The sequence below is a fragment of the Larimichthys crocea genome, chromosome VII (assembly GCF_000972845.2).
Source record: "Larimichthys crocea isolate SSNF chromosome VII, L_crocea_2.0, whole genome shotgun sequence".
NCBI classification, from domain to species: domain Eukaryota; kingdom Metazoa; phylum Chordata; class Actinopteri; family Sciaenidae; genus Larimichthys; species Larimichthys crocea.
Window position 1 is genome coordinate 16,787,498 of NC_040017.1, and position 14,692 is coordinate 16,802,189.

The window sequence follows — 14,692 nt, forward strand, 5'->3', positions numbered from 1 at the left end:
TCATTATGTATCACGCAAAGCAAGTAGTAAGCTTTTGTTTGCGACTCTTATTTTGTAAATATCCCGGATCTGTATCCTCCTCCTTGAAATGCCCACTGCGGGTGACAAATAAAGAGCCATGTTTGAGGTAACACACAATGAACATGTCGCTAGGGGGGGTGCGCTTCCTGCCATTTTGTGAGCAGGGGACGTCTGAGGACAGTGAAGGCAGCCAAAATGAACAACATTGTTTCCGGTTTGAACTTTACATACAAAGCATTGGTCGACCATGGTGTTGTGATAAGAAGGTATATACTGCTGCTGCTGCTTGTGTGGTTATAAATCTAATTTTTACATGCATTTGTGTGAGAAACATAAAAAACAAAAATAAAAAACAACAACTGTATAATAACACTACTGTATAGTAACACTACTAGGGGCCCGGAGGGTGGCGGGCTGAAGTTCAGCATGGACCAAACTGTATGGAAGGTGGACTGGCAGCTGGAGAGGTGCCAGTTCATGATATTTTATACATGTATACATAAAATTACATTATAATACACAATAAATTATCTCAGATACAAGGTAGAAAATCAACCAGATGATGGTTGAGGAGAAATTAAGGCATTCATAGGTAGTTTGTCCAAAATAAAATAATAAATAGGCCACATACATCTATTATATTATATTTGTATCTGTATAGATAGATAGATAGATAGATAGATAGATAGATAGATAGATAGATAGATAGATAGATAGATAGATAGATAGGGACTGCAGATGAAAAGTAGCTGTAAGCTAACTCTGGTGCAGTACATCAAATGTAATCGTTTATGTTTAATATGGTCCCATTAAATGAATTAAATGATGATAGATAGATAGATAGATAGATAGATAGATAGATAGATAGATAGATAGATAGATAGATAGATAGATAGAGTACTTTATTGATCCCCAATGGGAAATTCTTTTGTTGCAGCAGCATTACATGTAACAACACAGAACAGACACACACTATATACAGGCATGAGGTAAAATCGGTGACAACAGTATAAACAGAATAGAATAAACTCTAAGGAGGAAGAACATATGGTTCTACCTCTAAAAAATGTACATAAGAGAAATATACATATTGACAGTTTGGCTCTTGTGCAATAACTTGTGCAAATGTGCACTGTGAAAAACTTAAATGGGGAGAGTGCAATATTGGGGTGATATATTGTAAGCAAATCTTTTTTTCATTTTTTACATATAATTTGTGCAATAACAGTTACACAGAAAGAGTAGACATATTTATTATACTATTGTACAGTCGACATTAAAGACCCAAGTTTTGTCTTTTTAAATGGTAGATATTAAATGATATACGTTTCAGCTCAGCATAATATTTTGACATGTAGTTGATTCAGTTTTTGTGCAAAATGTGGGAATTTGTTAGAGTTGTTATGACGATGCCACTTTTATTCTGAAGGATTCGAACCGGAAGTCTTTTCTGTTGTTGCTGCGGGCAACACCGCCTGTAAGCGTGCTAGCTTAACGGTGAAATCGTGCAGTCGGGTCTGACGGCAGATGTTGTGTTAAGCTTCATGGTAATTAAATATTCTTGGTGAGATTTGTGCACACATGTTTGTGGATTTCGTCTTAAAATGTTGGAGACTTCGACTTCAGCCTCCAGCCGCACAAACATCAGCTGACAATGCAGATCAACCTCTGTTGCCTGCTGCTACCGATTGAACCGGGTTTGCTCCCTGTGCTGCTGCTAACTGAGATGGACCATCATGAAAACTAAATATAGTACAACAAGCTTAATGGGCTTAACGTTGCTAAAGCTCCTGACAACAAGGCTAATGCACGATGTGATTGGCTGCTCTTGTAAACAGATGCATTTAAATTAAGGTGAGTTGTGTGTTATGACATTTTATCATACACTGATCTTTATACAGTTGTTTTGTTTATATATGCTTTTGGTAATCACTGCATTATGTTTTTTCTGACTTTCCACAGGTCGTCTCATTCCTCTAGTATTACACTAATGGGGACCTCAAACCCATCACTCCTAAATGAACCATAAATTCTTCTGCTGAGAGAGGCTGGAAAGTAAACTCAGCTGCCATGCGTATCAGTCTCTGCCAGGGCCTGTTGACTGGTGCCATCATCCTCAACCTCTTAATTCTCTACTATGTGTCCCGGGCCCAGCAGCAAATGATGGAGAAGAGGAAGGAGCTCGGCAGAGGCACCAGGAGGGCTTCCCTCCCAGCTTCTGGTCTCGGGGGAGGCCTGGGGGTGCTTGTAGGAGCTGGAGGTGAGCCTGGGGTGGTCGGAGTGGAGGGACACGGCCGTGGTCCACGTGTGACTGTTCTTCTTCGAGAGTTTGAAAACTTTGAGAATTATGTTGGGGATGTGGCGAACTCATTCCTCCATCAGAGACCTGAGCTTCCCTTCCTGGCTGTGGCCGACACCTTTCCGTACCCTCCCCTGGTGCTTCCAGATGGGGCACGGCTTCTGGTGCTCTCCCCCACCCCAGACCAGCCACCGCAAGTTCACAGGCCAGAGTTCCATGTCCAGACAGAGTTTGTGCTGCTGGTGCCTGATGGGGTGGAGTTGGAGCAACCTCGGGCTATTGAGAGACTTATAAGGGAGTTGGAAGGTGAGGGTGGGGGACCTGTGAGATTGGTAGCTGCGCCTGTGCTTGCTCGATCTGCTGTGCAGTGTCTCCATCTACGGGTGAACCTCAGGGAGTGGACAGCTACCTACTCGCCGGCTGCATCTGGGAGCAGTGGGAGTGTGTGCACAGCTTTACAAGGAGATGCGGTCGTCCTCATTCGCACTGAGGATCTGTTTAACCTCTCTGTACCTCTGGGGCGTCCCCTCTTCTCCTCGCTCTTTGTTCAGACTGCACTGAGAGGCTGGAAGGTCAAGCTGCTGGAGAGCCCATGTTTCTCTGCTAACCACCGTCCCCTCTTCAGCTCCGCTCACAACCAGTGGAAGGCCGACACTCGACTGAAGGACGCCACCGGGAAGATCATGAGGAGCTTTGGTCTGAAGCGCCTCCTGTTGCCTGATGGGAAGGAACAGTGGTATGGCTGCAGTAAAGAGACACCTCGCTGCTTTGGCACTGTGCAGGATGATACTCCAGACTACCTTTATCTGGATCGCTGGACACCTCCATGCTGTCTGCGTGCTCTCAGGGAAACCACGAAATATGTTATCAATATCCTGGAGACCTCGGGTGTGCGCTACTGGCTAGAGGGGGGGACCCTACTGGGGGCTGTCCGCCATCAGGACATCATCCCATGGGATTATGATGTGGACCTAGGCATCTACCTGGAGGATGTACCCAACTGTGATCACTTGAAGAACCTGGACTCAGGCTCTCTTGTGGATGCTAATGGCTACGTCTGGGAGCGTGCAGTAGAAGGAGACTTCTACAGAGTCCAGTACAGTGAGGCCAACCACCTGCATGTTGACCTGTGGCCATTTTATCCACGTAATGGTGTCATGACCAAAGACACATGGACAGAGCACAAACAAGACGTGGAGTTCCCAGAGCATTTTCTGCAGCCACTGGTGCCCATGTCCTTTGCCGGCATCACCGCCTACGGTCCAAACAACCACAGAGCCTTCTTGGAGCTCAAGTTTGGAGAGGGGGTTATTGAGAATCCTCAGTATCCCAACCCTGCAAAAAAGAGGCTGGACAGAAGCAAATTATGAGCGATGACTGAGACTCAAAAGCTCTCTTATACTGTGCTGGATTTGTTTACCTAACAGCACAGAGAGTCTTGCCTCACCTTAATATTTAAAAAAAAAGCCTAAAAGATGATGCCTGGAAACTATTAAGGTGCCAAAATGACTGCATTTTACTGAAGTTTAGATCCACACACTAGAGCGTTTACATCAGGCAAACCTCAAAGAGTAAACGACTGGTTTTACTACAGGTTGTACTAAATCTATATGCGTTGTAAGATAAATATGACTGCTGTAAAGATAAATACTTAAATAAAAATAAATACAAACTTTTTGTTAAAAGCTACAATGTACATGATCTTAAATAGGTGATTTTGTACAGAATTATTTAAAAACTAAGTGGTTTTACCCCTAAGAGGTGTTGACTGTGTTGCATTGATTTGCACTCTTTCGGTTTTTAAGTTTTGCAGTTTATGAATGAATGTTTCTGCATATCGATGCCATTTGGTACCTGACAGGTTTCGTATGGCAAATGAATTTCCATTTGGTGAAACAAAAAACACGCCATCATTCGTCCTGTTATTGTTGGTATGTGAAGAGGATGACATGTTGCTCTATCAGGCCTTAGTATTCACTTAAAAACAGAAAGCCTTGACTGAATATGTAAATTAATATTAACCCTCAAGCTCAGTTACTCGTGGTTACTACTGAGCACCTATTATCTATTGACTAAACTGGAACTTCAGTTCAGTAGATGGTTCAAAAAACATTTTTCAAGAGAAGCCGCACATAAAAAAAACACACCAGCTTATTGTATGTCATGTTTCCTCCTGTGTTGTTACTTGTATGTGATGTATCAAGGTGTGTCACTCCATTTCATGAACTGGTAAAATAAAGGTGGAACAGATATAATTTTACTCATTTGTTGTCACGACTGTCGGCAAATCCATTGTAAATATAGTAAAGTTGCAATTGGCTGGAGTTCTTTTTGAACACTAGGTGGCACAACAAATCTTTGTTTTGTTCACACTGTTAACATGAGAGTTATTTCAGCCATATGGCAGACGCCTTGGGGGGTGGTGGGTGGATTTTATGACCAGACAGGACAAGCAGGAACAACATCACAGGAATGTAGCTTGATTCTCTGACAGACTGATGCAGCTTCCTAATCCCACTGGAGCAGAGGTTTCTCTTTATGTATGTACCGCATCACCTACTTCATCTTACCTATTTAGCATAGTTTACATATGACCTGGTAATTCTATAAGTATAGTAAGTATCTATACCACTGAGAGGGTACATGAAGTTATTTTTGGATTCAAAAACAAAGAACCCTGATTCTAAATTTGTCTTGCCTCTTGCATGCTACTACAGAAAGGCGTCTGGAGGAGACCAACATGTCTGTGGTGGAAAAGTAATACCACAGTGAAAAAATTGTCCCTTTCTGTGTCTAATTATTGTAGTGTTGCTGTCCTGTGAAAGTCATCCATCTCTAAAAACTTTTCCTGAGCTCTGAAAAACTGTTTTGTTCCAGGGATTTTTCCAGCTAATCTAAAAAGTTTTAAATAGTTCAACTTAAGTGGGACAATTTTCTCCACCCATATCCTGCAGTTTATCAGAAAATGCTTAATGTGACTGTGGTGTTCTCATGCAGCCACATGTATTTGAGTTGTTGAGAACAGTTAAATAAAAGGTTTAAAAAACACACAGGGAAGATTAAAATGAACAGCCAAGAGAAGCAAATACTAAAAAAAGGCATTTATTGTTTAAAAGACTAACAATATACTGAGATTGTAACAAAGAAAGTTGTTTGAAACACAGACCCACTAATAAAATCCAACTACCATGTGCATACACACACACACACAACACTGTGATTGAACCAGACAGACAACCATATGGTGAAAGATCTCAGAAAGGAATGTTGACATCCTTACAACCTTGCACGTAAAAAAAGAAGAAGAAGAAAAAAAAAAAGAGGCATTTAGAAGAAACTGAAGCACAATAGCGTTTTTGAGACTTTGAGACTTTTTGCACTTTCTGAGACTTCAGAAGAAATTCGACTTCAGGCCTGCAATGATTTCACGGATGACCTGCATGGGAAATACTGCAGAACTAGTACAAAATAAATCAGACAAAGTAAGCAATCAGACTTGAAACCACTGAAAAGATCAGAAATGTTCATACATTTTGAAGCATATGTTGTCGTCTTTGGTAGAGCTTTAAACACTCAGTGGGTCGGATTTAGTGGCATCTAACTGAAGCTGCAGGTTGAAGCCAATTGAATAACATTTGCCTCACCCTGCTTTCCAAGCGAAAGTTTGGTTTGTCCGTTCTGGACTACATTTTAAACAAAAAATAATCAGGTGATCATACACTAATGAAAGCATACTAATAAATATATTACATTTCTGTCATATTTTGCCAATAAATGCCACTAAATCATGCACACTGGATATTTAAACGGTCAAAAGATGATATGGATGGACAGGATAAACATTCAAAATTAGGTTGTACATACGCAGACATGTTGCATAATATACCTTGTATCTGAAAATAGTATCACTCTAGGGAACAAGCAATGTTACCACACACACACACACACACACACACACACACACACACACACACGTTCTCAAGTGTTGAAGGAAAAAAAAAGAAGTCACCAAATGGAAGCACACTGTACACAGACTAGACTCTGACCCATAAGGAGGACCAACATATTAACAACAACAGGACACCATCACCAACCAGTTATTACAATAAGACACTGGGGAAAAAAGGGAAATTTGGAGTTACCAACATGTGAAAACATTGACTAAAAGTTCCTTTGGATTTTGATTAGGGAAATAAATATAAATTATAACAGTTACCTTAGGCATGAACATTGACATACAAGGAGGCCTAAACCTCATTTAACTAGTATTTCCTGTTTATGGCCATCACAGCCAAACTAAACAAGCTGAGACATACTTAAGTCCTTTAGGTGTTCGAGCTAGAACGGTCATAATGAACCAGCAGTCCACTACTGCTCCTCTGACAATGTAGAGATATCCTTGTAGTGGAAGGAGATGTTACTCATACATCACATGTAGTCACACCATACTTTACACAACATCAAACAAACAGACTATCCTTGTCACACACTGTGCTTTAAAACCCATTTGTGCCTTGCGGAGATGCCGGGACCTTAACAGAGCAGCAGCAGCAGAAGTAAATTGTGGGCTATAATTAAAAAAATAAAATGATCAGGAGTTCAAAAGTCTCCCTTTCCGTTGTACTGGTGTGATTTTTGGTCTTAGTGTATTAAGGACAGTCTTCAAGCCATAGTTAAACCTGAGGTTATGCTGCCTGCCATCACAACTGAGGTCCATGTGGAGAGGCAGAAACGCTGGAGAGTTCAATCCATGTCCAAGCAGGGTGACATATTTGGAGTCCTTGAGAAAAAGTTTGTTAATTCAGCTTTGGGCAGTTATTGAGGATATTTCATTTGGTGTGCTTTAGAGCATAAATATAATCTCGTTAACAACGTTTAAAGCTCTGTTGCCTTTTCTCATTATGAGAAAGGTATTGTACGTAAGAGAAACATTGCCATGGAGTAACAATAACAGACTAATAAAAGCTTTCTTCCCCTTTAAAAAAAAAAAACTAATAAAAAACAACAAATGTTTGTGCATTTTGTCATACATTATAATAGACATTTTCATGCATACTATACAGAATGGTTAAACTAGAGTTCAGATTCTTTAAATATGACAACTCCTATACAAGACCTATAGTTTAAATACATTAGTGAAATCTGCATGACTATGGTCATAATCATGTATAACAAAATACACAAATAATTAATGTTCATATTCAAAGCCTATGATGACACATTTTACAACCTAGGGTTGTTGAAAGTTGAACACAGAAAGGACAAAAACAGTAACAAAAACATCGTAAAAGCTAATTTGATTCCAGATGGAAAATCTGAGTAAGAATGTGTCTTGTTGTGTCTGGCTGCAGCCAGTCGTTTTGTGGTCCTCGTCAACTTTAAAGTCAGAAATGTGTACCAGGAAGTCATAATTACCATATACAGTTTGTGTACACAAGATAAGGAACAGTGGGCCAATAGGTACAAATCCAAAACTTCCATTTCTCCATCACTAACAAGCATACCATTTCTTCCTTTTGTAACATTTGATCTGACATTCAACAACATCCTGCAGAGAGTCACCAGTCCAGCTTCTTGACGTCCAAGTGGAGCTCTACATTGGTCACATGATAAACTTAGTTGTGACTCATGAACACCTGGTTTATACAACTGGCCATGTCAAGAAATTCTGACTTTAAAATTGATGGACTAACTTAATGCAACCAACACTAGTCTCCAGACACACACAAACACACACAGTAGTTTAACAATTGGTCTAACGTGTAACGCTATCCCTAAAAAAGGTAACAAATGTCACTGTGAATCAAATGGATTAAAAAAAAAAAAAAGCCTTGTTTTTCTGCTTTCCTTCCATAAGAGTGTTGATGACAGAGAGCTTATCTTTGCATTGTATGGTGGCGTGCATGTTCATCCTCTCATCTCCACTCACCCAGTTTCTTCATGGCAGAAAAAAAAGAACCTCAGGTTCCAGCTTGCACGAGTGTCAAATAAGAGGTCATTTATGATGTCAGCAGCTGGATTTACATGACCGACTCGTTTTCCTTCAAACCTCGCTTCTCAATGAGCGGTGAGCGCTCGGGGGCGGGAACTGATGGGTCTCCCTCCAGCCTGATCTCGCTTAGCTCGCCTCCCTCCTCTTGTTTGGCATTGCGGTCCACAAAAAATTGCAAGAGTCCAGCTCCAAAGGCATCACCCTCTACGTTCAGCACTGTGCAGGTACGGTCACTAAAGACAGAACAGATGGCGAGAGATTGGTCAAACTGCCGCAGACAGCAATTTAGGCGTTACGTGAAATTGTGGAAGGGCACAAGTCAAGGTAGGTTGGGACAGATTTGGAGTGTGTCATAACTGTTACTTGGCTGTCATGATATGTCTACATAAACGACAAAAGGTTTTGTACTCACACAAGCCAATCAACAGCCAGGATGAGAGAGATGTCATTGGTGGGCAGCCCTATTGCCTCCAGGATGATGGCCAGGGTCAGCACACCACCAGCAGGTATACCTGCTGCTCCAACACTGGATGCTGTAGCTGTCACACTAACGCATTGGGAGAGATGACACACAGCAGTTGAAATTGTATGCAAGCATTTCCATGAACAATAAATTGTGTGTCATTGTACAACAGATATTTGTAATCAGTGAGGTAGTTTGGGACTTACAGGATGGTAATGACTTGGATGAAGTTAAGGGAAAAGTTGTTCAGCTGAGCGATGAAAACTGCAGCCACACACTGGAAGAGAGCAGCTCCGTCCATGTTGACCGTCGCACCAATGGGCAGGATGAAACGACTGATGTGCTTGGATACGCCGTTATTTTCCTCCACACACTTCATCATAAGGGGCAGAGTGGCGGAGCTAAGAAACAGAGAATAAGGGCGGTTGAGGATATGAAGGTAAAAGGTATGCCCATGTGTGTTTGTAGAGAGAAGAGTGTGTGTGTGTGCTTTAGCACAGGAGAACCTCAGTATTTGATTTAACAACCGGTGTGTGTGTGGGAGAGTCAGAGAAGTGAGCAGTTCATTACCTCGAGCTTGTTCCGAAGGCGGTTGCCAGAGCTGTGAATATCCCCCAGAGGAAGGTGTATGGGTTTTTCCTTGTAATGATGAAGTAGATGGCAGGCAGCACAAGAAGGCCATGGATGGCATGTCCAACTATACAGCAGGCTATATATTTTCCCAGACTGGCAAATAGAGTGCCAACATCTTCCATCTCAACGATCTTGCCAGCTACGAGAAACATGATACCAAGAGGGGCGTACCTGTAACGAGACAAGACGCGCAAGCGGGAGAGGATGCTGTTAATTATTACGGCACAAAGAAAAAAAAGTCTACTCTTACTGCTTCATACTGATTTGATTCTAATCCCTCCAAACCCAGAAACATACAAGTGTGTCTTACCACATGATCCAGGACACCAGCACCATGGTGGCCTCGTTGAAGGAGTTAAAGAACTTGATGAGGATCTCTCCTTCTTGTCCCAGCTTCCTCAAAGCCACGCCGAACACAATCGCAAACACCACCAGACCGAGAATATTCATGCCATCTTGATTTTTTTCAATGGGAATCTTAGAGAGACACACACAAAAAACACAGTCAGGACACACAGAGCAACACCAGCCATCTTCATAGAGACACAAACAAGATAGTGTCCATATGTTGTGTGGTGTATTTGTGATCTATTTGATGAGAACAGCAGGGCCTGTCACTTAGCTCACCTTCTCTGTGATGTTAAGGGTGTTATTCTTGAGAACAAACTCGTAGTCGGTTGCGTACTGGATGGGGGGAAAAAAAGAGTTCAGTACAGTTAGTTATTTAGTGCATTCAGTCATCTTATCTAAATATCTCCTCTATACAATTTCAAATCATAATTATATAAAATTATAGAAGCGAGTTGCAGCACTTACTGATTGAAAGGCAGCAGACACCAGGTTGGAGGGAAAGATGTTTCTGTGGAAGAAAAAAATAATAATAATATTAAATTCAGCCAGATGTTTACCGCGTGTCTTGGGAAAGTCCAGTGAAAAAGATGTGACTGTAATTGGAGGGAGAGAAATTATAATGTTTGGGAACATCAGAGTGTTTTGGCCTTTTTTTGGTTCTTTTTCCATCTGCATGAACAACAGCACAAAAAACAGTCCTGACCACTTGTATGACTGGACCCACAGAGCAAGGTCACATTTGTTCCACTGCAAACACATTGTAAAGCCATAAAATGCCCTCCTATTGAGTTCAGACGCCTTTCTGATGAAGCCTGAACTGTTTGCACAGCATCTAGGATATAAAGTAGGACTGTGACCCGGAGCTGCTTTGTAGCTGATTCAAAGTTTATCGACTTTGCTGCGTGTCACCAGTGCTGTTGCAGAGACGCCCTCTGAATGTCTGCGACAGTTGCAACAGTATCACAAGGTTGATCATGTGGAAATAGCTGAGCGAATTGAACTATTAATCTCCTTTACACACTCTGCCCCCATTTCTAATTGCTGTTGTGTTATTCATTCTCCTCTAGCAAGTACACATACACACATATGTTGGTACATAGGTAAGTGCATATTAAATCTCTTAAGAACTCATGAAACCCATGTGTTCCCAATACCCCTTTACTCAGCTGTATGCAATGGATTTAGAATAATAGGGCATTAAAATAACAATCTCTTTCCAACCGTTTATTCTTTTTGTTGAAACTATAGAGCGAACTATAGAACTATAGAGAGGATTAAACATCATGTGATTGTGCGCCAGGGCAGCATGCAGCAGGGTCACAGGCTGAATTTTAATTTCACTGCAAAGAGCCAAGACAGAAAAGCTTTCAAGTCAGTGTTACACTTTCTAATGCGTTACTTTTTAACTAAATGATCAATTTATTATCATACTGTGAGCCAGAGCCTTATGGACTTTACAACAGCTTGACTGACTAGACTAGAGCCTGGCTGCTGTAATTTACACACCATCAATCTGTGTATGACACAGGCCTCAAATCTATGTTGTTGTGCGCCGTACTCTATAGATCATTTCAGTGTTTCTAATACCTGGGTGTTTGGAAAAGGCAGTACAGCGCTGCTTTGCATCGTGCATTTTCATTACGCAGCTTTGCATAAAACTTTGAAACCTGTGGGGACATTCACTGACTGCCACACTGAAAAACACTCACAGATTAACATGTGTTCCTATGTAAGCTTAATATAGAGCATGTTGAGTTACCTGTTATATTCATAGGTTATATTCATATTAGTGCTGTCAAATTAGTGCTGTCAAAATTAATGTGTTAATTTTGTCGATTAATTTTAAAAAGTAGAGCTTTGTTTCCCAGATATATTAGGGCGTGTGTGTGAATGGGTGTATAAGAGGCATTAACGTAATGTCCACAGCTAAAACCGGCCCTGCTTGTATTAGTTTACGGGCAGATCTGCCACATCCAATATGGCGGACCGTATCGCAGCAACGGACCAACCTGCTCAGTGCAGCATCTATGTATATATGTCTATGATGTATCCTAACTAAAGGAGAGTCTATGTATATATGTCTATGATCTATCCTAACTAAAGGAGAGTCTGTGTATATATGTCTATGATCTATCCTAACTAAAGGAGAGTCTGTGGTGTAAAGATGGATAAGGACGGACTTTTAGGGGGAACATTTCATTTTAAAAAGTTGCCCGACGGCTCGTTGGACAAAAACAAGGCAATTTGCACAGTTTGCAAAGCCGAATTTAAATTCCACAGAAGTAACACGACTTTAACATATCACCTCAAAGCAAAACACCCAGTCTACACTACAGGAGTGTGGCACTCCTCAGTATATTTCCTCATTCTGGCTTTTTTCTATTTGCACTGTGCATATGTGCACCTTAAGCCAATAAAATGAATGAATTTAAATATACTTTCTCTGTGTTTATTCTACATTAATTTGATCATTTTACATAAATAAATATTCATTATAAGCTTCAGTCTCAGAAAAATGCATTTAATTTATTGATACATTTATTGATAGATTAATCGCGATTAATTACAGAATTTTTTGCGATTAATTACTTAATTTTTTTTTATCGATTGACAGCCCTAATTCATATATATTTGTTTTTTGTGCATTGTTTTGTCTACCAAAACAGTCTAGGAGACGATTTCAAGACTGTAAAACTTGAACACGTGTCGATTTCACAAAAGACAATGGTATGACGATCCACACATAGTACTGTCATGTGCTGATAGGTGGGTGTGTCTCTTTTAACTAGCTGTGTGAGTGTTTAAAGCAAACTTCTCTGACGTCTTATTGGCATCCTGTTACACCTGTCAGATCAGGCAATGTGCAGGGAACACCTCGTGAAGGTCCACGTGAAAACAGTCAATACTTTCCTCCCTTAAAACAAGTTTCTTACAGATCACTAAGGACTAATAAAGTCACAAATTGTCAAAAAAGTTGAAGGGTAAATTAGTTGTTTTTTATTCTAAAAAGGGGTCGACACAAAATATAACGTTTACAAGTGATGTTTTTAGAAAGATAAACTTGATTTTACCTGTGCCAATTTACTTGGAGCACATAATCTAGCCTGTGGTGCGCTTGGCTCCACAAGAAATACTTGCCACGCAGTCAGTATTTATGTCACTACTTTCCCGTAGTTCAAGGCAAATATTGTGCGTGTGTTGTCAATAAATCCACGGATGACGCTAATACGACTAATGCCATCACCTGTGATTGTAGACCGGAGATAGAAAGCAAACAAGAAGGTAGGAGATAATGAATGTCAACAAGGATGTGTAGGAGTGGCTGCAGTCAGTGTTTAACCTGAATCCTTTACTGTGCGTATGTGTGAACAATGACCAGGTTGTTTGTTTTTTTTACACTTCGATGAACAGCTCACGCTGTTAAAACTAACCAGGACACCCACTGAGAGGGTTCTTTTTAATGAGCGGCACAGGCTCTCCCATTAGGATAATTGTCAAGTGTCTGTGTGCACACGTAACATCGAGGCTTGTGCCCTGCACGAGACAACAATTACTTTCCTGATTGTTGTTTTCTCTCTTTAAAAAACGGCAGCCAGCTACAGTAGATGATTTGATTTAAAAAAAAAAAAAAGGTGTTTATTATGAGACACCCTAGCAATTAAATATAAGTAGGGAGTCTGAAAATACTTAACATCCCCTCTGAGTTTTGTAAAAAAAAAAAAAAATAAGTCTTTGTTCTACAACTTGTACTGTTATGTAAGGTTCTGGAATAAATCACTAACATTGTCAAGCTGTGAATGGTTAAGCTTTGCCTTGGTACGGTTGCATGAATCTGGCTCTGGGCGGCATTGAATGTTTGCAGGAGGTGTCGCCAGATCTAGGTCTCCTCCAGTCTGCTGAAGGCGGAGTAAGAGGCGGAGGTAGGATGGAAAACAATTCCATAATTCATGGAACGCGGTGCTGAAAAAGCCAAAGAATGTTCAAACTAACCAGACAGAAATCATTGCACGGAGACAGGGAAAGTATGTGTACAAACTCTGAGAGTACTGCCAGTGACGTATTCTCTGATCACTTTGAAAAGCAGGAAGCACGCCACATATCACCAGTAAACTCTGGTATTTTAGTGTCTTAGTAAAGAGAAAAGACTGCAGGCCCTTCTGCTCATTGAGGCAATGTGTTTACAAAGGGTTGAGGTTCAATACACTTTAACTATATGGGAACACTAATCCACTAAATAAGCTGTTGGCTCAGGTAAGCAAAGCCATCTGGACTCACTCAGTTTTGGGGTAAAACATGAGAGAGGGGGAAAAAATAGGCAAAATGTGTTATTCCACATTCAATACATGAGCAAACATCAGGGGACACTGACACACTTTGTTTGCACGCACTTGTAGCTTCCCCCTTGAGAGTGGATGAGGTGGCACATGGTCTCGTGAATGCCCCATGAATGTGACACGTTGATAAAAAAAGACTGACTCCCCCCCAATCGGGTCAAGTTTAGAGTAGCAGTGTGCTTAAAAATGACTTCAGAGTGCGTAAAAGGTCAACAGGTTTAAAGCTGTAAGACAGAGAGGAGACATGTTTCAGTCATTGGAGAGATGATTAAGGCGCACTCCTCCTCACCACGTGTTTGTGTGAGCTCCTTTAGCACTTAGTTTATTTATTCACAGAAAGCTACAATCACACGCCATGGTCAAATTCATATCATATTATTATTAAAATAATTAAATTAAACCGTAAAGCACGCACACGGAGTCAAATTATACAGTGTGGTGTCAGGTTTAAGACTACATGTGCTGTGTTGTAAAAGGCAGAAATGTGAAATAAAAACAAAAAAAAACGTGTTTAAGTTTCTTGTTTCTTTGACAACCGACTCAGACTCGGCGGTTAACTGCAGCCGTTAAGACCGTTGAGATGATGCAACTACTCAGTA

General features: G+C 40.8%; 2 protein-coding genes across 3 annotated transcripts in view; one reads left to right on the top strand and one right to left on the bottom strand.

The window, feature by feature from the left end:
* Positions 1 to 14,692, bottom strand: part of slc1a5 (solute carrier family 1 member 5) — a 32,246-nt gene that overhangs the window by 16,568 nt on the left and 986 nt on the right. Inside the window, exons 2-8 of one of the 2 annotated variants that reach the window (XR_003462577.1) lie at positions 10,225 to 10,267; positions 10,036 to 10,092; positions 9,719 to 9,885; positions 9,346 to 9,579; positions 8,982 to 9,176; positions 8,725 to 8,859; positions 6,252 to 8,545 (exon numbers count right to left, since the gene is read on the bottom strand). Coding sequence is in view for 1 of the 2 variants with exons in the window: in XM_010729605.3 (XP_010727907.1) it covers positions 8,341 to 8,545; positions 8,725 to 8,859; positions 8,982 to 9,176; positions 9,346 to 9,579; positions 9,719 to 9,885; positions 10,036 to 10,092; positions 10,225 to 10,267 (1,036 nt within the window). In the remaining variant the exon portion in view is untranslated. Of the gene's footprint in view, positions 1 to 5,406; positions 8,546 to 8,724; positions 8,860 to 8,981; positions 9,177 to 9,345; positions 9,580 to 9,718; positions 9,886 to 10,035; positions 10,093 to 10,224; positions 10,268 to 14,692 lie in introns of those variants that run through there. The other variant, XM_010729605.3, reaches the window with a different exon arrangement.
* On the top strand, positions 1,456 to 4,580 carry fkrp (fukutin related protein). The gene is made up of 2 exons (XM_010729606.3): positions 1,456 to 1,875; positions 1,984 to 4,580. Exon 2 carries the CDS (start codon positions 2,092 to 2,094, stop codon positions 3,688 to 3,690), a length of 1,599 nt encoding a protein of 532 aa, XP_010727908.3. The 5' UTR covers positions 1,456 to 1,875; positions 1,984 to 2,091; the 3' UTR covers positions 3,691 to 4,580.

Bases quoted from the DNA above. Each gene is read 5' to 3' on its own strand.
- fkrp (XM_010729606.3), top strand. From the start codon at position 2,092: ATGCGTATCAGTCTCTGCCAGGGCCTGTTGACTGGTGCCATCATCCTC.